General features: G+C 43.8%; 1 protein-coding gene and 1 long non-coding RNA gene across 2 annotated transcripts; one reads left to right on the plus strand and one right to left on the minus strand.

Annotated features, from left to right (window-relative positions):
• The first annotated feature begins 3,198 nt into the window (after positions 1 to 3,198).
• Positions 3,199 to 15,644, plus strand: MPC1 (mitochondrial pyruvate carrier 1). The gene is made up of 5 exons (XM_054196943.1): positions 3,199 to 3,368; positions 9,474 to 9,477; positions 12,113 to 12,209; positions 13,823 to 13,955; positions 14,707 to 15,644. Exons 1-5 carry the CDS (start codon positions 3,298 to 3,300, stop codon positions 14,723 to 14,725), a joined length of 324 nt encoding a protein of 107 aa, XP_054052918.1. The 5' UTR covers positions 3,199 to 3,297; the 3' UTR covers positions 14,726 to 15,644.
• Positions 15,175 to 25,462, minus strand: LOC128907741 (uncharacterized). The gene is made up of 2 exons (XR_008465716.1): positions 25,309 to 25,462; positions 15,175 to 17,822 (listed from the first exon to the last, which is right to left on the minus strand). It is a non-coding gene; the product is annotated as an uncharacterized LOC128907741 (long non-coding RNA).
• Positions 25,463 to 25,517: the final 55 nt, after the last annotated feature.

A 25,517-nucleotide genomic window follows, 5' to 3' on the forward strand; every position in this document is an offset into this window, starting at 1 on the left:
TGGGAATGCCAGGAAGACATTCCAGGAAATGGCAGTTAGGGTTTTTGTGAAGATAATTTCAGGGATAAATGATCGCAGGGGATCTGTCTGTCTGAAAACTAAACCAGCTACAATTACCTGTTCTGATTAGAAGAAACACAGGAGCCATCCTCAGACACATGTGGCTTGGCTTATGTCCTAATGACGTAAAAATCAAAAGAGAACATATGTTAAATAGACAAAAGGACATATGAATAGATGAAAATAAAAGAAACGTTCTCCGCCTGCAGATAGCAGAATCAGAAAGGTTAAGGCATGGAATCAGTTTCAACTATCATGGGTCATAAAAGATAACTAGAAAAGTTTGATAAAAGCATTAGAAATTAAAATAAGGCAAAGGAAATTGCAGTCATTAAATAGTGCAGAAAGAGCCCTTAACAGGTAAATGCAGAAGTATGGTAATAAAACCTCAAAATGGCTCTAAATTCAGTGTGAAAAAATGGATAGAAACATAGTTCAAACCAGGAAAAGAACAGGTGAAATATATTTTAGAAAAAAATGTGTGGCAGGACATAAAACTTGCTCAGAGGTCCTAGCAGAAGCAATTTGAGATCATCAGTGATTATTGATTATCCTGCAGCTCATGGAGAGGACAGGGCAGTCCAGCACTGGAGAAGAACACATGTCTGAAGGGAAGGGGTTAACAACCCAGCAAATTATAAGTCCAATGGCCTATCCAAAAACATTGCTAGTATAAGTTATTAAATAATCAGTTAACGTTCACTAAGGAAACAACATGCTTAAAAGCACACCTAACCTGGATTTGTCAGGAGCAACTCATGTCACACCCAATCTAAATTTTCTATTGAACAGGCTAAGGGGGTAAAAGGAAAGCTGTGAATGTGATAAATTAAGGGGGTCTTTTGTATGGCTTTTGATATCCCTGTAAGAAGCCAAAAAAATAATATGCAAATAAAACCACCATAAATACATACAGAACTGCAGCAAAAGCAAACTTCAAACCCTTGCTAGCTGCTTTTGTTGTGTAACTGGTAGAACCTGTCATGTGGGACTGGTTTCTTCTGGCACATTTCTAGTTAATGATTTTTTGATTAACTACTTTGAAAACAAAGTTGGATACTCTCAAAACTAGAGAAGGGCACTGCACTGCTGGTAAGGCTTTGACTGAGACATGATGACCCTTGTTGGGGCTATAGCTTAAGAAAGCTGTAAGCAAAAATGGAGTAAGCAAAAGATTAAAAGATTTAAAAGGCACAGCCTGTGAGAAAAGGCTGAAAGAACTTGTTTACTCCAGGAAGAAAGGCTAAAGAACGCCTTCGAATGCAGACAGAAGATTACTTGCTTTCTCCATTAAGAAAAAAAATGACGCTGCTATAATGATGCTGTAATGTTAGTGACTGAGCCTGGTCATACAGGATATGTGGAATCCCACTACATGAGATTTTGTTTGAACATAGAGCACTGATTTCCATAGACCTTTCTTCCATCAATGCAAGTTGAAACAACTGGAATAAAGGATTCTTTGAGACCTTGTTCAGATTCACGTTGCTGCTTTTAAACGAGGAGTCTAAATCGTCCACAGGAGTATGTTGGGCTACATTTTGGCTTTTCGAACGCAGTATACCAAGGGGATTAAAACTCTTTCTCCCACACAGCAAAGCCAGGAGCCATTGTGGGGTGTCAACTCATATGCTGCAGATATAGAAAAAGGAGAGCATGTGTATACATGGTGCTTTTCCTCAAACCCGCTGCTCTTCCTCAAACCCGCTGCTCTTCCTCAAACCCGCTGCTCTTCAAGCAAGCAATCAGGAGGACAGGGTGCAGGGGTCTTAGTCTTTTTCTTCTTTTTTTTCTTCTTTTTTTTTTCCCCCTGAGATCCTGCAGGGAAGAGGAGGAAAGCAGAAGGAAACAAAGCAGCTGTGACCTCCAGGGCTTCTTGCAGAGCATAGGTATGCCCCAAGCTGCACTCTCAGCCCAGTTCTAGGCTGTAAAAACTGAGGCTGCAAGTCTTTGGAAAGCAGAGATAAACATCCATTTTCACTATCTCTAGTGCACTGAGCAAAGATAAAAGAAGTAATTCACATATAGGTATTTGTTTGTATGCCTGAATTTTATGGAGGTGGTATTAGCAGGGTTAGAGTTTATCTTTGCTTTTAAGTAAGTAACCTCTGCTCTGGTATGAAATAGAAAGTGCTGGTCAGGAACAGGATCTTAGACCAGACCAGGTACAGAGGGAAAGGCTGAACTGTGTATTCCTGTCACAACCCAGTACTCCCAGCTCCAAAAATTCAAAGCCCATAAGCTGGGCTCTTAAAACGCCCAATTTTTAAAATTCACTGAAGAAATTATGGGCCCTCTTACTTCTATCCTGCTTTATGTGCCACTGTGATACATCAGTTTTGTGTTTTCAGTCATCTCAACCGCCGTGGTGACGGGGAAAACGTGGTTTGTTGGCGAGGAAGCAGAGACTCGCCCATTCGCCTCCCGCGGGTCCGGGTGAAGGCAAACAGCGAGGCAGCCAGGGCCACCCCGCCGCCGGACTGACAACAGCCACCACGGCCGCTTCCCCCTCCCGCCGGACCCCCTCTCGCCCTGCCCTCAGGGATGCAACGGCCGGGGTCGGCGCCCCTCGCACCGGCCCTCAGCGGGCTCCAGCCCGACCCAGGGCGGGGACAGCGTCCGCCTTAAGGGATGCACACGGGCACCACGTCTCGGGGGGCTACGGCCGCACACCCCTACACCCCTCTCGCACACCCCTCAGACGGCTCTCACCCGCCTGCGGCCCGGCGGCGGCTGCTACCCGCCCAGCCCCACCGCCGCCCCCGACACGCGCCACTCGAGGGGGGCGGAGCCAGACACAGCGCGAGGCGGGACGCGCCCCTCGACGGCCAATGGGAAGCCACCAGCTGCCGCCCTGCAGCCAATAGCACCTCGGAGAGCCGCCGCGCGGCTGTCCCCTGCGGGCTGCGAGGGAATGCCGGCAGCTCCGCCGATGGCGACCCTCCTCCTCGCGTTTTGCGACAATTTCCCCCTCCTGTTCTCCCACCGCCTTGCTTTACGGCACGCTGCCTTTCCCCCTCCCCGTGACAACAGCCCCGGTGTCGGGGCCCGGGCGGAGGGAGGCGGGGCCGCGGCAGCCAATGGGCTCCGCGAGCGCCGTGGTGACGGAGGGGGCGGTGGCGCGGGCGCTGCCGTAAAGCGGGCGCCGGGCGGCGGCGCGGGGGAGTTGTCACTGGCGCCGGTGGCGGCAGCGTGCGAGGCGGGCGGGCCGGGCGCTGGCTGCCGCCGAGGGCTGCCATGGCGGGGGCGCTGGCCCGCAAGGCCGCGGACTATGTGCGCAGCAAGGAGTTCAGGGACTACCTGATGAGGTGAGCGCGGGGTGGGGGGTCGCCGCCGCCGCTTCTGCCTCCGGTGGGCGGCAGCGACCGGCGTGCCATCACCGACCCCGCAGCCTCGGGGCGGCCGGGCGGCGTCGCTTGACCTCTGTCGGGCTCGGCCTCGCCGGCGGCTGGGCCGGGGGGGGAGGGAGCCGGGAGGGAACGGGCGAAGGCGAAGCCGGCCCGGAGGTGCCAAGTGGGGAGGGTGGTCGCAGCGAGGGGGGTGGGGGGAGCGGCGGAGCCCGTCGTGCCGTCACTGCAGCGGTGTCCCCCTGTCGTCACCTTGTCCTGCAGAGGCAGTCGGGGCTGTCTGTCCTTCTCCCGGCCGCCCCGCCCCACCCCAGGCCGGGGGAAACCCGGCGTGACCTTGAAGCGAAGCGATGGGGTTTGGAACTGCGGCGGCAGCTGCGCTTCTCTCTCTGCGTGTGCGTGTGTGTGTGACCTTTCTTCTCCCGGCCGCGAAACCCGTCGGCTTCTTGCCTGGCGGCGAGCAGCCCCTGGGCTGGCAGGTGCCGGCTGAGGGGACGGCGGGGACACCGACCTGTGCCTGCAGCAAGGACAGAAAAAGCTTTGCTCGGTTGTGGGTGGAATCGGGCTTGGTAACAGATGCGGACTTAAGACTGCTTATTTATACATCCTCGGAGATCTTAAATAGGTACTTTTTTTTTTTTTCTGGAGGCTTGTCAAAGCCCTGCTTTCATGGGGATGTGGCTTTAGTCACCTCCCAGGCAGCTCAATGCTTTTGGCAGGTTTCAGTTTGTGCGGCTGTGGTAAGGGGTATGGCACCTTGAACTGAAGTCACAAGAATGTCTTAAAGATATGATTACGGCATACTTGCTTAAATCTGGTTGAACTGCTGTATAGTCACAGGTAAGCAGGCTGAAGTTTTCTTGGCTGACAAGCAGTCTGACAAAACTAACAAATAAAAATGGGCTCTTCTAATAAAGGTGGTTGGACAACTTTTCACTATAGCTGTTGCTTGCTGTTCTACCTACATCTATTGCAACTGATGATTGATGTTGAGCAAGCATGTAGGAGGACATCAGTTTATCTGAGAAACTTAGTCTTGGTTAAAGTAGCAGGAGGTGGTGTAAGCCTGCATGGAAGAGGGATTGTAATATAAAGCTTCAGTAAGCAGAAGGATTCGTTTGGCTTGCAAAATCAAGTTCCACGGAAATGATGGGGCAAAATGATGAGTAAAATATAAGAAGGAAGCAAATATCCTTGAAGCAAAACAAAGAAAGGCCAGACCAGGCTTCTACATGGATTCCTTTTGAAAGTCTTGAAGGTACTGTGTAAGCTTAATAGATGCATTTCAATGTTAACGTTTAGTTAATTGTACCAGAATTTGTGTGAAGCATGAAAATTGTCAGTAAAACAGCAGTATGCTTCTTAATTAGAAAAACAAACAAAAATCCGGAAGAGATCAACAGCTGCTTCTTAGCACCACCACAGTTACTTGCTGGAAGTATCTCTTTCCTTACCAAAAACTGAAAAGGTAGCTGAAATAAGCCTTGTTAGCTGTATTTCATCCTAATTATAATCTTGAAATAAGCTATCTAAAACGAGCATTCCACAGGATTCTCCGTTTGTGGGGTGAGTTCTGCCTTCTTAGGTACAAAGCTACCTGCTTATTTATATTTCTGTTAGGGGGTGTGGCATGAAGGGCTGAAGTCAGTTCCTCCATCAGGTATGGCCTTTCAGCTCTGTTTCTTGCTTACTAGGGGTGAGTGTGTAAGTTGTTGGCTTTATGTTGAGTTTAAAATTTAGATTAACAGTCAACAAAAGACTGTAGTCTGTCTTCTCCATAGGAGAAGTGGAATGTGTATACTTTAGAGCTGTATCTCTTTACATTCCTTCCTGAAGGCTCTTGAGCCCCCAGACTGCAGGACTCTGTGCTGAAGAAGATTCCCTTCTTGCCGCCTTGCTCAGAGCAAGAGTTTCCTCAAAGCTCTGAGACCGGTATCTGTTCTAGAAATCAGCATCTAATTACTGCAGTGAAGCAAGGCTTTATAAATGTGAAACCTGTTTGTGGGAAACGATGAGTTGAGATTGTTTGCAACACAAGTGCTGTGTTTTAAATTGGTTGCTCCTAAATAGAATAACTAAAGTTACCCAAAGCAGTGGAATTGAGTGTCCCATTATTATGGCTTGGGGCAATCAAAACATGCAGACATCTATTGGAATAAGTAGCTTCAGTTTCAGCTTCATAACTTGAAAACATGAAAGCAAGTATAATGAATACATGCTGCTGTTCTCAGGTGGATATATCTGGCATTAGAGTTGCATTATGTCATTCGTGGATTAGCTTTTGGATCTTGCACAAAGAAACAAGATAAATTACTTTTTAAACTGTCATTAGTTATTAAATGTTCTGCCAGTTTCACATCTGGCTTCTTTCAAGTGGTGATTAATAGGGATCTGAATAACTGTAAATTATGTAAATATGGATGTACCCTAGCTGTGTCTTAATGCTTTAAAGTAAGCATAGTAAGAATGTAAGCTGTAGTTAGAATTACATGCTTCTTGTAAAATGCAGCAGCAATGTTAATTTAAAACTAGGTTCTTAGCATATGAAAGCTCTATACATTGTGAACTTGCAGTTGCAATTTTTCTGTAGATCCTAAAAATGTCAACTATCACTAAAATTGTATTATTTAAGCCACTAATGGCAGGCAACTGAGTCCTCTTCCTTTCTAGCCTAAAGATTTAAAATAATATCTTCTGGAAAACATCCATCTATAAAACAGGTTTCCTCTTCTCTTGAGAGAGAAAACCTATAGGCCACTATAGACAAGCTCTGGCATCTTCTTGTGGTAAAGACTAAATTATTTTAGTCACATAATGAATCCCAAGGAGTCCTAAAATCTTCTGGTAATAGAAAAATAAGCATGGAGAGTGCCATCTTTTGGGGCACTTCTGAAATGTCTCTTCCTGATGACTCAGCAGTAATGCAAATGTGGTGACTCTGTTAACGTAGATGGCTTTGAAATAAATAGATAGTTCATTCCTTGTAAAGCTTGAGCTGTTGACATAAGCTGTCTAGGACTTTTGTTTAATTGACATGAACTTTGAAAGAGGTAGTATCAGTAATATAACTAGAACTAGCTGATCTTCAGTTCTCCTAATTAGTAACTCTTTAAACACAAGGACATAAGAACTTAAAAAAAAAAAGTCCTCTAGTGGTCTGTGCTAGAAATTGAAGGACACAGTGCCTGCTGTTATTGTCTTGCATGCTCTGAGAACTGAACAATCTACCCCTTGCAGAAGGGTAATACCCTTTCCACTTGAGGGATGTCACTGTGGGGGAAATAAGTACTGACAGTTCACCTACGCTTGCAGAATGGTCTCTGGCCTATTAATACCAGTATGAGGAAAATATATGTGAAAATTTTGGAAACATAAATCTCCCCCAATATAGCCTTTCTTGGACTGGATTGTAGCAGAAATATAAGGTATTGATCAGCTAATCACAGAATCCTCAGAGTTGGGAGGGACCTCTAGAGATCATCTAGTCCAACTCCCCTGCTAGAGCAGGATTGCCCAGAGCACATCACTCAGGACTGCATCCAGGCAGGTCTTGAAAGTCTCCAGAGAAGGGGACTCCACAACCTCCCTGGGCAGCCTGTTCCAGTGCTCTGTCACCCTAACCGTAAAGAAGTTTTTCTGTGTATTTGAACGGAACTTCCTATGTTCCAACTTGTGCCTGTTACCCCTCGTTCTGTCACTGGGAACCAATGAAAAGAGTCTTTCCTCCTTCCTTCATCCTTCCATCCTCCTTCAACCCACCCTTTAGATACTTGTAAACATTAATAAGGTCTCCCCTCAGCCTTCTCTTCTCCAGGCTAAAGAGTCCCAGCTCTCTCAGCCTTTCCTCATAAAGGAGATGCTCCAGTCCCTCAATCATCTTGGTTGCCCTTTGCTGGACTCTATCCAGCAGTTCCCTGTCTCTTGAACTGGGGAGCCCAAAACTGGACACAATATTCCAGTTGTGGCCTCACCAGTGCAGAGTAGAGGGGGAGAATGACCTCCTTCAACCTACTGGCCCCACTCTTCTCTATGCAGCCCAGGATTCCATTGGCCTTTTTGGCAACAAGGGCACATTGCTGGCTCATGGATAATTTGCTGTCTACCAGGACCCCCAGATCCTTCTCCTCAGAACTACTTCCCAGCAGGTCCACCCCTAACCTATACTGGTGCTTAGCATTCTTCCTCCCCAGGTGCAGGACCTTGCACTTGCTTTTGTTGAACCTCATTAGGTTCTTGTCTGCCCAGCTCTCCAGCCTGTCCAGGTTCCTCTTGTGATGTCTAGGTACTTAGAAATTAATGAGTGAGTAAATACAACAACTGTTGTCCACAGTTCTGGAAACTTTAGTACAAAGTGTTCCTTTTGTCAAGAGATTGAATGTAGTTCTTGGAAACTCCTAATTTGGAATGGTGTCACGTCAGGAATAGGCGCATGCACTTGCTGCGGAATCCTTGCTATTAGATATTGTGCGTTTGTTGCAGCTCTATTGGCTGCAGAGCTTTGGAGCTGGATGCCTGCTTCTGAAAGAGGCCTTCTGAAATATGACCTTGATCTGCCCTCTTCTAGGAGTTCTGTTTTGTTTTAGAGGCTTTATTTTTATTTATTTCTATTTTATTTATTTATTTGTTATGTGGTTTGTATATAATTTTATATATAAAATATATATAACTTAATGTATTTAGTATATAATTATTTATATATTTAAGGTCCTCTTATTGTCCTTTAGAACTATTTAAATAGCTACATTAAGGCCTGTAAAACTACAAAACAGTTCTAACTGTTCCAGTCTCACATGGATATGAGGACAACCTTGCAAGACGTTAGCCAGAGCTGCCTTCTCTGTTAAAATAGCAGCAGTCTGATTCTATTTTAGGCTTTCACTTGCCTGAAAACAACTTCCACTTTAAAAATTAAGGCTGACTTCTGTTGGCACAAAAATGTTGTGCCAAGGGACACATTTGAACTTTTTTAGGTAAGGTTTTTATGAAAAAACTGAAGCATGCACTTGTCTTGTGAACTTAAATTAATTACTGCTGCAGTTCAGTTTGTAAGAAAACAAAAAACAATTGGTTAGACTACTCAAGGACACGCTAACAAAGCATCTTGAACCAGCCTGTAGCTTGTAACAAAGGCTCACTGAGATGCACATCCAGTGTGACTTCCTAAGTAGACCTGCCTGTTCCCTTACCATACCGTGCTCTAAGAAGATGGAAATCAGCATGAGAGAAGTGACTGTTAAGAAGTCTTCTGTAGCTTGGGGCAGTGATAGCTGAGCAGCAGTCAGTCAGCAGTAGGCTTTCTATTAGTAGCTGGCTTCTCATAAACTATAATTCAGAACTGAGTCCTACCAGTATCTCTGTTAAAAAGAGAATGTTTAAAAGTTCTGAAGCAATTTAAAAGGTATAGTAGCAAACAATCTTAAATATATGCTGTACTCTAGGTTTCATGCATATATTGCTAAGTTTATATATATAAAAATATAAATAAATTGGTACCTATATAATTACTATAATGAACCCCATACACGACTGGAGTGTAATTGCATGTTAGATAACTGAAAATGTTTTATAGCTCATGTTTGGTACAGCTACAGTTGGCCTGAGCTTAGTGACAGTAAGATCTCTGGCAGCATTTAGTTTGACCTACTTGTATGGGTATACAAAGAATTCCAAGTGACTTCTTCAAAGCCTCCACAGAGGAACGGTAGCTGTTTAGCTTTGTCATGGGCAAACCTTGATGGCTTTTGGCATCCTTTTAAACTAGTTTGAGTGGAATCATAGATGCTTTGAAGTCTACAGGGAATTAATGTCTTCCAGACCATAATAGGATTTTATCTTGCTAGCGAAATGGTACATGAGCAGCAAACGCTTGTCACAATGACAGCTTTAGAGGGAAACAGGATTTTTAATACTGTTATATTAAGCAAGGTTAATGCCAAGGCAACTTCCTGACTTCTGTCTGTTTTCTGTTTGTGGTACACCTTATGTCAATTATGATAGAAACTAACGCTTCTTCTCTCTTTCCATGTGGCTTTTTGACTGGAAAACAATGATGACCCACTCGAACAGTACGGTAAGAAAAGGGAGGGGACTCCTGGTTTCACTTTTTCCCCTAATTTCAGTAACTTGCAGTCTTTTTGCCTCAGCACTATTATGACCTTGCCTGCACCCAAAACGCGTACTGAGAACATCTAGGAATGATGCACAAGTAATATTTATTCAGAAGTCTGAGGTTAAGGTGACCAGACTTTAGCTCCTTCAGAATGTCCCCCTAGAGTAATTACTACAAAATTAAAGGGGCTGCATTTTTTTCCCCATACCCTTTGCTAAGGAGATCAGATCAATCTGGAGCTATTCTCGTTCACAGGAACAATACTGGTACACAACTGAACTACCCGGTTTATGTTTAACTAGCTTTACTTCAGGTAATAAATGGTACCATATAACTCTCACTACAGATTTTTCTTTCCTCCAGCTTTTTGGTTTACTCCTGAAACTGGGAGTAGGTGTTTTATGCCTGTTATGGAAGACTTGCTCTTCTACGTAGACCAAAGACAAACCATATAGGTGTAGTTTAATTCTTGTGTGTGGAAACTTCAAAGGGCTGCCTGCCTGGAGGCACTTAAAACTAGATAACCATCTCAAGTGGGATGGTTCCAAACCGACCTCCCTGGTCAGCAGAGGAAAGCTGCAGAGGAAAGCTGCTGCTGCAGCGTGGCTGGGATGTGAACTGATGATTCTTCAGCTTGTGCAGCCTGAGCTTGAAGGGGTCCATAGTCTATAGTGTATTATTTGTTTATGTTCTGATGGCAGCTGAATTCAGTAAAAAGGCCAAGTTGATTTGATTGACCTTTCAAAACTGTAATTGTTTCATAGATTTAAAAAAATCCATGAATTTAGAGCCTTAAAGACATGTTTTTCTGAAACTACAATTGTTTAATAAAACTCCAGAAGTGACTGTAAAAACTTCACCACGTACTCGTACTGCCTCACCAGTTAACTCTTGCAGTCTGCTTTAGTGTGGTCATGCTAACGCAAGTCGTTTTACTGTGCACGTAATCATGGTTATGTGACCAGATGCTTGTTTCTGGTCCTCTTACTGTCCTTTAGAACTACTTCAATAGCTACACTAAAGCCTCTAAAACAATATCCTGTGTGCTGCCAACTTCAGGCTTTGTGAATGTTCTTGTTCTATTGCAACATACCTTGTGTGCAAGTGGTATTACAGGTACATTTCTTTACACTGTCTAACCGTAGCTGTACGGGTAAATATTATGTAGCCACGCAACTCTTCTCGGTTGTGCCATGTTATCTCTGATGTGCTTGGGAGGCTTTAACCATTACAGATATCAATTTTCCTATCAGTAGGAATATAGTGAACAAATGCATTTATTGCACTCTTCAAAATAACTTACTATAAATCTGAGTTTTGGCCAATGCACATCCTCTAGACACTTGCAGAAATACTACATTGTTTTGCATGTTGCGCTATGGTTAAACTATCAAAACAGTGTGTACAACTTAAACTCACTTTTATACTTTTTTTTAGTTAAGGTTCTTATATTGCAACCCAAATCTGCAGGAAGCAAGTGTGGCTTTTAATCTTACTGTAGAGTTACAAGCTAGTATCCAGACTGGCAAGAATATTTTGGAATTAAAATTGCAAGAAACTTAATTCTGACCGTTCCAAGTCATTGTAATACCTGCAATGTTATGGTTAGGGGAAGTGTCAAAAGAATGGATATAGTTGGTATATGCAAAGCTTTCTCTTGCAAGGTGCATCTCTTTTGCCGTATCTAGCCAAGTTACTTTTGAGCTTCTTTAGTTTCCCATCAGGGGAAGCTGGTGCAAGTATTGCATGTATCTTCTGTGGAAAGAATTCTACTGAAACCTTGTTACTTGTAACAGTAATGGAAACTGGACTTATGATGCTATTTTTTTTTCTCAGTTCGGAGTCTTTTAGGCAATACCTACCAAATGGAGTTCTTGTCAGTTTTTCTGACTTGATTCTTTCCACTTCTTGTCTCTGTTTTTTTCCATCTGTGTACACACCTGTAGCTAACTGCTCAACTTCCCTATCTGTCTAATCACTGAGCTTTAGGTAGTCACTAAGTTGTTACAGCAATTTCAGATGAAGCACTAAGTAACAATTTGCTTTGGTTGCATGGTCCTCTTCCTTCAAAGAGATGGTGTAAGCACCTGTGAGATGTTTGCTGAGCATTTCTTCATTCTCAGCATAACATGAAAACAGTTCCAGTTCACTTCAGCAAGTCCTTGTGTTTTCATTACATTTTGAGGAGCCTTATTTGAAACAGATGAATGCTAAATCTCTGCACAGAAGTGAGCTGTAAATCTGAGATTATATGACTGTACCAATCAGACTGCTTAATGATGGCTGAGGTATAACTACACAAAATTGCATTTCAGTGGCCTTACAATAGTTCCTCTCCAGTTTGCAAGAAGATTCAGAGTGGGTCCCCCTTCCTTCCCTCCTGAAGACTAGATCCTGCTAAAAGAAGGGTTTAGTTTTTCTCTCTTACATCAAAAGTAGTCCCTGTCTTAACTTGGAGTTTTACCCTTAACGCTGTCCTCTGAAGCTTTGTGAGGCTAGGGAAGAACTATAAGAATTAACTATATTATTAAGTATAAGAATACTGCAGGAGGTCTGTGTTTCTGTGTAACTTTATTTTCCTTTTACTTCTTTACAGCACTTTTGGGGGCCAGTTGCCAACTGGGGACTTCCTGTTGCTGCTATTAATGACATGAAGAAATCTCCAGAAATCATTAGTGGCCGAATGACATTTGGTAAGACCCAAGACTCTTGTCAGTAAACTGACTACAGAACACAGATTCTGTCGTTCAAGCAGTGATATATTATCAGTTGCTTGCAAATTTGTGATCAAAGCAGGTAAAGATATCAAATATCTTGTTGTATAACTTCAGAGGCCACTTAGAGAGCTCTACAACTTTTCAGTACGTCAATTTTTAAGAGGGATTGCCAGTAATTTTGGGTGAGGGAGGCAAGTCTTGAGTCTTAGCAGTTCTGATCACCAGACTCACTCCTAAAGTATAATTCTTCTGGTATCTACACTACTGCATGCACTGGTTCAGAATGCATCTCTGTACACAACTTCATTCTTTGTATCAAAAGTGATGATACCTTGTGGTTAGTGGGAGATTTAAATATCAACACTGACAAAGTGAAATGGTAATGGGTGAAATGGTCTGGGGGGTGCAAAAAGTGGTTGAGGGAGGTTAACTCAGAGAGTAGCATGACTTAATGGAATAGTGTGAGAACGTCTTTTTAAATGCATAAGCAATATTTTTTCCACCTTCTTTGAACATGTATAGTCTTTGTCTAGATGTCTGTATTTTGTTGTTCAAATACTTCTCTAGGATCATAAATCTGATAGCTTTAATTTATTAGCTTAATTTTGGCAAGATGTCTTATAAGTTAATAACTTAATTCCGAGTAATTCTTCTCCCCAAAGCAAAATATCTTCGGGTTAAGAAAACTTATAGCCTCATGCTCACTAGGTTCTGCTTAGAGTAATTCAGTCTCTTAATCAGCTTCCTCAAGATGGAAGACTAGTTCAAATAGTATCTGGATATAGTGAAACTGTTTTGCAAGTAGTGTTTTGGTGGCAGCTACCCAGCTCAGCAAAGTTGAGACACTTTTTTTAATTTTTACAAGTATATATAGGGTGGTGTGTACAAATATTTTTTTCCATCTTCTAGGTTCTGCACTTCAAAAAAGGCTGTTTTCCTTGAACAATTAACTTCCCGGGTTTTTTTAAATTTTTTTCTCTAAGCTTGTCAGAACTTCACAAAACTAGTGACTTCTTGGGTTGTGATTTCCTGTATTTAAATGCAGTTATGATAGGAGAGTAGATTTAAATTGTTTCTCATCTTCCTGGAAAGCAGGTAACAAAGCTTCTGAATGTTAATGATTTCTTGGGGATGGAAACCTCCTTCTTTTAAAGTCCATTTTAGAATGTTCCCAGCAAGTATTTAAGTAACTAGTATTTTTAAAAATACACTGTTGTACAAATTGTCAGAATAATTGCAAAGGACAGGCCATGTCTCATTGGTATTAACTCTTACTCTCTGGGTGAGATGGTAGTTTAGGTCGTAAACTTAAAAGGGTTCAGTTGCATCACAGGAAAGTGTATGAGGAAAATGAGTTTTCGTGGGAAGCTGCATCCCTGTAGATTTTCTTGTGTAACAAAATTGAGCACTGTGGTATGTTTTCCTGCATCGGATCTTCAAAGTCAACAAGTTTCTAGAACTATTGGAGAACTCAAAAGCAGTGAGAAGCATTCTACTTGTCATTACATCCTACTAGTATGAAAATTATGCCTCCACAAAATGCAGATATTAAAAAATACTCTACTAACAATATCTACTGTGTTTTGCAGCACTGTGTTGTTACTCCTTGACTTTCATGAGATTTGCCTACAAAGTGCAGCCACGGAACTGGCTTCTTTTTGCATGCCACTTAACTAATGAAGTTGCACAACTTATTCAAGGAGGACGACTGATCAAATACAGGCAAGTCACACTTTAAAAAGGGGAAGTCATAAACTGATGACTCTTGGAGTACTCTTAGTGGCTTTTAACTGTGGTGCAAACCCCTGCATGGTTTTTGAACTTGTTCAACGTTATTACCTTTTGCAAACCTTTTCACAAGCTTGTCAGTAGGCTGAACTATGACTTGTTGCCTTGCTCTTCCTTTGAGGCTTCTGAGGGGTGCACACAGAAAAGGCTGAAAACCTTTATGGTCATAGATATAGATGTGGCTTTCAGCAGCTGCTGGCTGTTCTGGGGTTTGTTTCATGTATTATGTTGATTAGTCCACATGTGTCTGTCTCAGTAACTAATTCCTGAGATGGAAACATCCATGAAACTGTGAAGGGGTTGTACATCTGAAAGAAATCAAGCAAAACCTCTAAGCTGACTGTTCTATATATGGGATAGATCCAACTGAGTGTGACCGGGGAACAGACCGCAAGCAGTCTCACTCATTGTGTAGCAAGTAGTGCAGACACTGCCCCAAGCAATCCTCATGAGTCAGGATATGGCTTTTCTCTCTGCTGCTCCAAGAAAGCTATGTGGAGCAATGGGAGGATGAAGCCTCCTGAACCGTAAATCAAAAAATGAGCAAAACTGCAAGTGGACCTGCTTTTGCATAAATAACTGGCCAAATGTCCTTCATTCCTAAAGTTCTACTATAAGTCCAGATTTTTTCATAGCAATTGCAGTTCAATATTCACTCTTATAAAAGCTGTTATTCTCTTGGCAGGATGGAGAAAAAGAACTAAATATCTAACTTGAAATAAGCCAGGGAATGTGTTCATCCTGAATTACAACCAAGGAAGACTTGCCATCTACAGTTGCTGTGACAATTATGACGGGGATAAAACGAAACACCTGTTACGAATATGACCCCACCAAGAATTCTACTAATTTTTTTATTATGCCTTTTAAAAAGTACCATTCAGCAATGTAATCCATTGCATTTAAAGTCTTGCTGCCTTACAGGTCCTTAATAACTACCCTTTTAATAAAGTTAGTCATCCGAATAACAAGCAATATTTGAAAACCAACTTTTTTTATCTAACAGTCTACAATAGTCGCCCACGATGGTTTCACAAAACTTGCTTTCAAATCAATATGAACAGAGGTCAGTAAACAGAACTGTAGGTGGTATCACTGTTCTATGTATTAACATATTCTTAAAAGCCATTTAACTTGGGTGCATTCATTCCTGTTCTGTCTCTTTTTTTTAACTTAAGCAGTGGCTTGCTAATCTACAAGAACAAATGCGTAGATAGGCAGCCTGGAAGCGACCAGCTATCCCTGTTTCCCTACTGCATGCCTTGTCTCAGTAAAGAGGCTTCATTAACATACATTTTTAAGTCGCACATTATTTAAAGACTTGGAAAAGCAAAAGCATAGCACTGAATGAAGGAAGGCAACAGTCCGATACTGTTCTTTAAGAAGTTCAAAATGGATTTTATTTTTTTCCTACTGTTTGAGTTGTTCTAGATGTAAGTATAGGCAAAAACTTAACTTGTTTGAAGATCTGAAGGACACAAGGTGCCTTTCAGCAGTTTTTGACTTCATGGCCTGCCTGAAAGTTACAATGATGTAAAGATATAGATGACAAAGAATGTATGTGATGGATTTTATTTCAGTGCAGTGTTTTTGAACAATAAACATGTTCCAAATGGCAATAAATCCCTTGAATATTTTGAAAAGTTTTGTTTATCATATTGTGATACCGATCCTGAAGTGGAATTTTAGTATGGAATGTCATTTTATTACTGTAACAGCACAAAGCAAAACCAGGCTGGTAAAGTAAATGTGTACACGTATCCTTTGTATGTACTGAGTTCAGGCAAGTGTCTTCAGGATCGTAATACCTTGCACTTCTCCCCCTGCCCCTGGACAAGGGCATGTGGGTACTTGACTGAGAATGAGTATTCCTGCCATGATAGGCAGGGTTGAATTCAGGGCTCTCACTATGCAACTGAGTAAACATTACATATTATCTTTTAGCAATTATAAGATGCTCAATTAAAAGACTTGCTTAAATCCTAGGACGATATTGTGTTCCCAATTGCATGACGGCTAAATTTTGTAACAGGCATACAAGAAAGAGGCTTAAAGGGCATGCCCTGCTGGATGGGTAAAGCTAGTACTCACTGCTACTTGGTGCTTTAGAAAAGTAAGTGCATAAAGCTGCCCCTTCAGTACTGCTGTCTTGTCACAAAAGTAGTTATCTTCTCTTCCTCCCTATCTCCTGGAATAGAAGCAGCATTATGCTTTTGTATAAATAAGTAGTGAGATACAAGCAGATGACTATAAGATGCTAAAATAATCGGTTATCCTTACCTTGTTTCTGGAGAGGAAATAACTTGTAGGTGAGTTTGAATTTCAAAGGTATGAAATACAGTGTTTTGGGCTGCTCTTGGGTAAATCTTGCAATGGGTGGAATGCTCTAGCCTCACTTGCTGCTTCCATCCCTGTTCATTAGATGCTGATTGTCTTAACTTCCCTACCTAGGGAATACCACTTACAAGAGTTTATCTTCTCTTTTTCCTGGTAGCTGCCTGCACCATATTTTCTTATTTCTTTCTACCTTTCTCTTCCCTGTCTTCCCCCTGTCCATTCACTGTGACAAGGCTCAAGTTTGTTCATACCGGCGTAGTGCAAGAGTGAATTGCAGGTGGAATGTGGGCTCTAACTTCCTTTGATTAGGTTTTAAACCAGTGATGATGCTTCCTGCACTCCATACAGGCTTCTACAAAAAGGGGAAGGGGTGGAGCAAAGTATCTTTCATGGGACTTGAAGGGACAGGGCCCAGTCTGGGAAGGGGAACTCAGGCCTGGGGTGGGTGTTCCACAGCCTGTCAGTCTGCCTACTGACAAAAAAGTTTATATGGGCAGAGTGCCACCATGCGACTTGTGACCTGTGTTCCTTCAGAGCATTATTTATCAAGCCATTTACATGCAGTTTCTTTCTTTCAATAACAGTGTGTGTGAGGGAAGAACTTAAGAAGGAGAAAGGAGGAATTATTGCAGTATGTAATTGTATGGTTAATCTTTACCCTCTTCTCTCGCAAAATACTGAGACATGTTGGAATATGGCCATTTTGGGATGGTGCTGTCTGGGGTAATCCAAAAAGAGAACATTTTTTAAAGAGACTGTGGAAATTTTGATATTGAGTCTCAATACCTTAATAGGCTTCCTCTCTCCCTGCGCGCACGCACACCCCCTGCACCCCACCTCAGGTAGCATTGGAAAGAGAATGGAGCCATGCCAGCTTCACTGATTAAGAGTAATCTAAACTTAGAGCTCAGTATTTGCATTTGATTTAAAAGATTATAGGGCTTGTCACTACATGCTATTACTCTGGAATAGCTAATTGGTTTTAATTTCACTTCTTGCTTTAATCCTAGTAACTTTTCAACTCTAGGATATGTCCTGCCACTAGAAACCTGTGCTGCTCTGATCACATGCACTCTCCTGTGTGAACTGCTCCTGTTCCACCACAGTAAGATTGGGCATCCCATGGTCTTTTCTGTCTTGCTGCAGTGTCAGCTGCTGTTGTCTTTCATGTTTTCAGACAGAAAAGAATTTCTCACCTTTCTGAGCAAGTGCCGCTAAGGAATGCGACACCCTTAGGAATTCAAGTGGGAGACAGTACCAGCTAAGTGCTCAGTCTGTTTTTCATTCCCCTTTTCTCCCCAATTTGAGCTTGAGATTTCTTGACTCACCTCTTCAAGGGAAGACTTTGACTGTAACTTACTACAGCATGAAAATAGCCTCTTCTCTTTGGTGTTGCAAGATTAAGTGTCCTCAATCTGGAAGCTTGCTGATTTAGGATTCAAATGTGGAGGTCATCTGGTAGCACTGTAATAAATGAGCAGAAAGCAATAACCATCACTGTGGGGTCAGAAGAGAAGAAATTACTTGCCAGGCTTCTTTAATAAGCTGTAATAAACAGCTACCTGTAGTGAACTTTGTTCAAGCTCCCACAACTGTCTCATGTTATATAACCACTTCAGCTACTGCTGCTATGTATAGTATATTCTTCTTTTTCATTTTGCTTCTATGACTTGCTGCATGAAGAAGGGAGCTTTCCCTACTCTTTTAGAGCAGAAAACTCTTAGCCACGGTACTGCAAATACAGCCTGCCAGCTCTTCAAGAAAACACATTCTCAGTAAAACACAGTTCTTCTCCACAGCATTGTGGGTTATCTTTTGTTCTCTGTACAAAGGACAATGGTGCCATCTGAGCAAGGACAGCAATGTAGAGAACTGAGGGGAAAAAAGGGATTTTAAAAAAAAAAGTCTCAATAAGTTTACAGACTGAGAGAAGGCAGCAAGAAGGGGAGAGTTTGCTCCTTGGGACCAAGACAGGTTTTGACATTGAAGTGAAGCGTTTAGAAAATTCAATCCCAGATTAGGACAGAGAAGTTCCAGCTACTCCAGTGCCTTCCCTGAGCTCTCATATGAATGTATTATGATCCAACTAATACGTAGGACATCAAATTATTGAATGTAGTTACTTCAACTGTATGTGTTTCCAGTGTACGTGAACTGGCAGTCTTACACTGCCATAGGTGCAGACACATTATTACTTTACATGGCAGTTATAAGAAAGTGAAGTAAGTCAAGAAGAGCAGGAATAAAAAGAGGAGATAGAGAAGAATAAAAAACCTACTAGTGTGATATGTTTGTTGGTAAGGGCACAAAGCCCTTCATGAATAAGGCCTGTTTCTTCATGCTAACGTGACAGACTACCAACAATATAAAATGGTAACAGGAAAGATTCACAAGCACAGTTATCAGCTCTCTTAGGTTTTCAGGCTGTGTCTCACAGGATACTTTGATCCTGTCTGCACTTGGGGAAGAACAGTGCTGACCATCTAATGAAATATGCCTGCAGTTCTGCTTCTAAAGAGCTGGAGTATTTCTGCTGTCATCTTAGGCAGAGGATAAAAAGTTTATTCCGATTGAATAAGACATTGCTGCAAGTTTCGCTCTCTTTGTAAAGTGGAAAAGCAAGCAGTCTGGTGTTTTAAAATGAGGCAATTTCCTTATTAAATAAATTGTGTAGAAGTCTGTTTCTCCCCACCCAACTCCTTTCTGCTTTTGCTGATATAATGGCTGCCAGTGCATTGCATTTAGTCACTGTGGTAACTGCTTATAAATAACCAGTGTCCATAGAGTCAACCCAATAGCAAAATAGAAATATTAGCTTCCTGGATAACCTGCTCTGAGTGTCATCACTAAGGTCCTGCTCCTTCAAGATCATCACCTCTCTCTATCACATGGCCTAACCCTCACTATGCTATTGCTCTCTTCTTTTCCTACTTTTTCTCCTCCTCCCTCTCTTCCCACCTTTTTTAACACTAGGTTTCAAGTAACTATGGCAACAAGCGTGGGAATTCTCAGCCTATTCATTTCATCTGAAATCTGGGTCATGACTTTCTCATTAAGTGAAACTATTGTGTGGGGATAACTGGCCCAAACTCAGCCGTTGGCGCAAGAGAAAGCGGCACCAGTTACGGCAGCACTTGCAAGTACTTACGTGACAGCTGTATTTGGTCCACTATGTAGAAATATATAAAGGTACAAAGCAAGCCTTTTATAGTTTTGAAAGTATTTAATAATTTTGAAAGCATTTAACCCATAACTTACCCAGGGGAGAGCCATGCTGTAGCTTGCTTTAATTGGTGTTGATTTATAGAATGGTTGGAATAGTCTCATATCATGCTTGATGTCCTAGGGTATATAATAACTGAAGGGATGCCTTCTCGGAGCGGTATTGAGTGATGTAAATGAGACTAGTGGCCTCTCTCATTCTTTGAAGAGGACATGTGGTGGTGTGACATCTTAAAGCTGTCTCCTGGGAGGACAAGATATTAATCTGTAACCTGTCACTCTGCAGTCTGCCTGGATCTGAGATCACAGCTTAAACACAGAAAGATGTCCAGATTTTAACTTGTAGCAATGATGAGGGAATAGCAAGACTGTCTCAAACATTCCTCTCTTCTACATTTGGATAGACCATGTCTCCTTGACCCTGGGATCACTTAAAATCCTAAAACAATTACTGTATTTGTTCGTGGGGAAGCCATGCGAAGCAACAATTACAAGGTACTTTTGTACACACTCGATGTTAGTGGTCACCTGGGAGCAAAGCAAAAAGCCAGCAGTGTGATCGGTAACCTCTCTAATGCTTTGTTTTTCTTATACTGTAAATTGGTAAACATCAGTATCAGCTTTCGGACAGATTATTGTTAGGAACAAGAAAGGGTTAGAAAGTTCAAAGGCTTGGCAAGGTACCCAAGAGTGTATCAGCTAACCAAGCCTCTGTGATGCCTGATCTGAGTGCATGATGCCACAGAGAGATGAGCTCACAGGGCTGTTTCTTACTTCCTTGCATTTGTTGTGTTAGCCATGATGAGCTAATCAAGGCTATTACCTTTCCCTCCAAAGCTTTGCAGTAGGTCACAGTGTTGCTGTGACCCACAAGCACACCTAGCGACTAGGTGCCTGCCAAGCACTCAGGGAAACAGCTCTTACGTCTGCAGGTGGTTTTTGTGTGCCTCAGCTCTCTACGTCAGAGACCTATGAGTGAGATCACTTTGTGACACTAAAGAAGCAGTGACTGGATCTGGAAAGGTTTGAGTGACAGCAGAAACAATGACCATGAAGCTGTAATCAAGCCACCAAGTGTGTGCTCTGCCAGACAGGCCTGTGACTCCGGGTGATGGGTGCGAAGTGTCAGACAAATTAGAAGTGATGGATTTCCTGAACTGAGGCATAAGAAAGGGAATGCATTTTTCAGCTTTTGCTTCCTTGCTCCTTGTTTTTGGATCACCACTACCTGTCACTGTCAGTGATGCAGGCTTGTTGGAGGAGGTTCATAACTGCATTTTCAGGAGCACGGATTCTTTTCAAAAGACATGAGGGGCATTCGTCCCCACTGGTAAGCTCCCTTCCTTTCAGTGTGCTTTAGAAGCTGCTGCTTTGTTTAATGAGAAATGTTTGCACCAAGCAGCAGGACTGAGGTGGGGTCTTACCAAGTAGAATGGGCAAGTCCCCAAAGCAGCTCTACGTTTTCTGTTTTTTACCATGCTGCCAGTGAGTCTCTGTAAGAAATCCTTTACTCAGTTTTACTTGGCATTCCTTGTAACCTTTGGCTTTCACCTTTCAGCAATATTCATTCAAATATCCCATTTCCAAAGGTGAAGAATGCAAAGGTGAGGAGGGATATGGGACATTAGAGACTTAAAGTGTAATCAGAGCAATCACGGAACTCTGATTTTTACAGAATAAGGGTTTACAGGTTTACAGCTAATAAAGCTACGAGACTGAAGGGTACAGACACTGGTCTGTGTACGTTCATTAAAACTATGCCACCGACTGCATTAATTCAGCAAGTTGGCTGAATTCATATATTTTTCAGGGAGACAATGTTACTTAGCAGATTTTCTAGCTAGCTTCAAATTCAGATGTGGATACATGCAAACTTGTGAGGTCAAGAATCAATGAAATTTGTAAGCAGACCACACGATACCTTAGGAATAGAGAAATAAACTGGAGCTTGAAAATCTGTAATGCCCTCATCATGAAACCAGAAATTAGCTCCAAATGTGATATGTTTGTCAGCTAAAGGCAAAATGATATTTTTGTACTGGAAAACAGAAAAAGAATTTGAGCTTTCTAGAAAAGCAGAACAATTTTTTGATCCTACTGTCTTACCAGCCCAAATTCATCAGCACAGAAACACTGAACAACATAGGTCTTCTGAGTTGCCTGTTTTTCATGGCAAGGTAATGACTGTCTCGCGGTATTTCATGATAGTGCAGAGAATTAAGAATTTCTGCTGAGCTGAGAAACCAGGAGAAATAAATTTGGGGTGACTATGCCCACCTTCTGCTCAAGAAAATAGCAGGGAAGCAAACAAAACCCTTTGCCTCATTCAGGAGTGAACCAGCTGTGGGTGCCAGCAGGCACCCAGGCACCAGGCCCAGGTGGCAGCCAGCCGGGAGGAGGGGGCCGCAGTAGGATGCAAAGCCGTCTCCCCGCACTGCTCAGGGCTCAGGCAGCCCAGGTTTGCACTGCTCTCCTCTGCTTTACAGCGGCGAGACCGTGGGCTTGTTCCCACTGAAACAAAAACAGAGCTTCAGCATGTTCTCTGCCAGGTGCTTCCATGCCTGCATTCCCTGTACGACCAGAAAGCCACCAGTAATCCAAGGCACAGCCAAACACTCCTGCATAAAGTCATGCAGACCAGAAGAGCAGACCCAGATTTAAATTTTCCGTATCTATCTACAAATTGGGAGTGGAAAAAACAAAATGAACTTTTATTTTTCTTGTTTTTATAGTTTGCTCTCAGATACGCTTTAGAATTAAGATGCTTTTGTAACAAATCATTATTGATACTTCAATGCCATCAATTCCGGGGGCTACTTCTGGGCTTATTGGACCTAATCTCCTATCTTTCCATTGCTTAAAGTAGCAGTCCTATCATGCTCACTATACATAGATTATTTTTTTTTTTAGAAGTAGATAGAAATTATATATAAAGGCTGGCCCTGCCTATATTTAAATTAAAAGAGGTAATGGTGAGGTTCATCACCCTAATTCACCAGACTGCAACTTAGGTGTCTGGTCTGACCTAGTCATCCATGCTTCCTCTAGTCACCAGAGAGCAGAAGGCAATCTCTCCCTTACTAAAATAACTGCCTTAGATGAGAACGCCCCCGGAAAGTGCCTCTTTCTCTCTATGGACTGTAGCAATCCAGAAAATTGCTCTAAATTTTAGGCTTAATTTTTTGGCTGCATCTAGTTAAATTTAACAAAATAAATGAAAACGGAAGACTTGAAAAAGGCGGCTGTGATTTTGAAAACTCAGCAACTGCTCGTTGGAGGTAGCACAGGAGATGTGCTCCTGTTGTGAAGGTCTTGAACAGATCATCAGGTGGGATCTAATGCCTGCTTGGGTATCTCCGAGTCCTGGGATTGCCACGAGGACAAGTCCAGACGAGAACATGTTCCCTGGTACCATGCCAGATACCCATGCCTGGACCTTGCAGAAGACTTTTGTGAAGGCAGAACCAGCGACACCTCTGTGGCCTGCTCCCCACCACAGCCTACTGCAGTAATTCCTGATATTAGTATTTCAGTGTCCAACTTGAACAAAAATACCGCCTTTCTATAGATGCATGGAGTGGGCAAGATGAGGAAGAAGAGGTGTATGAGACTTGTTGCATTGGTCTCAGAGCTACAGAGAGGTGACATACATCACTGGTAGTACCGCAAAGACTGCTAGGTCTTTAAAAAAACATTCCCTGGGGAAACATGGTACGTAGCGGCTAGTGAAGGCAGAGTGCACGTACCCAGGGCCTGCCCCTAGGGTCCCAGCACCTGGTTAACTGTACATCTTATGCCCAGCCTCCCATGGCCTCTGCATGGAGCTTCTGCTGCACAGTCCTCTCTCCTCCCTGAACACGGTCGGATAGCGCTGATGACATAGCAATGGTGTTGTACATACAAATACTCTGGAAGCCATCAGCAGGTCATGGGAGCATATTGGAAACTGAAGGCAGCTGGCAGTCATTCAGGACAACACTGTTTTCCTGCTCCCTGTCTCCCCTTCACAGGAAGACCCTGGGGAGGCGGGAGGAGAGAGGAGGGACTCCATCAATGTAGTCAACTGGCAGGATCCTCCAGGAAGCAGTTCTTGGTCTTGAGTAGCAGGGAAGGGGGGGCCACAGGAACAGCAGCTCCTGCCAGCAACCAGTTTCCTTCAGACCCACCAGCAAATGACACTCCTGCATTGACACCTTTGGGCCAGCTGCAGAGGAGAAGGAGGTCACCAAGGACCTCTGCTCACCACCTCCTGCCTTTGTCAACTGCAAAGCACACAAGGCACCCAAGGCAAGCAGGTGGCAGCAAGCTCCAGATGGGATGCCGTGACCAGCTGTGCCTCTGGGCATGCCAGGTACCAGGAAGATGGTTTTACACACACACACACCCACACACCCCTTTTCTCATTTCTCCTCCCCTGTTTGGAGGGTCACAGTCATGTTGTTCCCTTACACACACTCTCTTCACTGCTCAGGTCCTTGCAAGGTATGAGCTCTCCTGCCCACCTCAGAGGGTGACATTTTGCTGCTGTTTGACTGTTTTCAAACAGACGTGTCTGCAGGTGTTTCTCCCATTCAGAATTCTGGCCTTGACCTAAAGCTTCCTGAGATGCCGACGGCCTGTCAGCAGGCTGGAAAGGTACGGTTTGTGTCCAAGTATTTAACCTAAAAGCCAGTGTACAAGTCATATGGACAAGTGCTCCTAAGAGAAGTGTGTGGGGGGAGGGGAACAGGGTGGGAGCTTGCCTCTCATGGCGGGGAGAAAGGGAGGGGAAGATTTCTGTCCTGAAGGGCCTCATCCAGGACTCTGCTGCCCTGGGCCTTATCAAGTTTCACTCACACAGCAGCAGGTTACACAGCCCTTATCACTCATCTTCCTCTCCCGACCCACCCCACACTGCTGCCTGCTGTCACTTTGCAGCCAAACAGCAGGCAGGCCACACCCCGCCATCACTGGATCCTTTCCCGCCAGCCTCCTTCCCCCTGCAAACCACCCAGGCCAGAGCTGTGGTTCTTGTCTGAGGGCTGGTCACACAGCAGAGCCCCATGCCAAGATGCAGGAATGGCCCCAAAGGGCATACACGGTCAGTGTCTGAACAGAGCGGGACAGGAAAACTCATGTGGAGTGACCATGCTTGAACAGAGTGAGTAGTGGCTGGAGTGCTGCTGGGAACGAGCAGGCGAAGCAGCCAAGACACAGAGCAGCGTGATGGCCTCCGCCATACCACTTCTCCCAGGGGCAGAGGTTAACAGTCAAGACAGAGCCATACTGGAAGTCTCCAGTAGAAGAATAACTTACCCATGGAAGAAGGCATTTATGGCTAATCCCACTTCCCTCAGCCCCAGCCATTTGCAGCTGGAAAAGCACCTGGCTTGCTTGCAGGTGGTCTGCAGGGTGCAATAGGTGCCCTGAATTCAAGGAGCACCAAGGCTGTCTGCACCGGCGTTTGCAGCACGCCTGCTGTCTGGCAGCTGTATGACCAAACCCTCGGCCCACCTGCACCGCGCCCGCGCCACAGCCAGGACTAGAGCAGGCACAGGCCCACAGACCCTTGTGCTCAGGGGGCGAGGCAGCCACCGCCCCAGACCCCTTCCCTCAGCAGCGCCATCATGCCCTAGCTGCGGTTCTGGCGGTACAATCGCGGTGTTACCGTTCTGTGCCCACACAAAAGGCCTTATTTAACTACCCGTTCGCGCTACCGAGTTCATGCAAATCGTGTTTCCGTGCGCACCGAAACAAGCCAATTCCGCCGGGAAGCGCCTCTTCCTCCCCAGCGCAGGCGCCCATCTGGCCCCCACCTGCGTGCCACGGGGCGGCGGGGGCGCTGACACCCCGCAGAAGCTCCTCGGGGAAGCGGCCCCACAGACACCGCCGCCCCGCTGAGGGCCGCCCCACCCCGCGGCCGCCCCAGTGCGCATGCGCGGGGCCTCGCCACCGCCT

This window comes from Rissa tridactyla, chromosome 3 (genome assembly GCF_028500815.1).
Source record: "Rissa tridactyla isolate bRisTri1 chromosome 3, bRisTri1.patW.cur.20221130, whole genome shotgun sequence".
Lineage (NCBI taxonomy): Eukaryota > Metazoa > Chordata > Aves > Charadriiformes > Laridae > Rissa > Rissa tridactyla.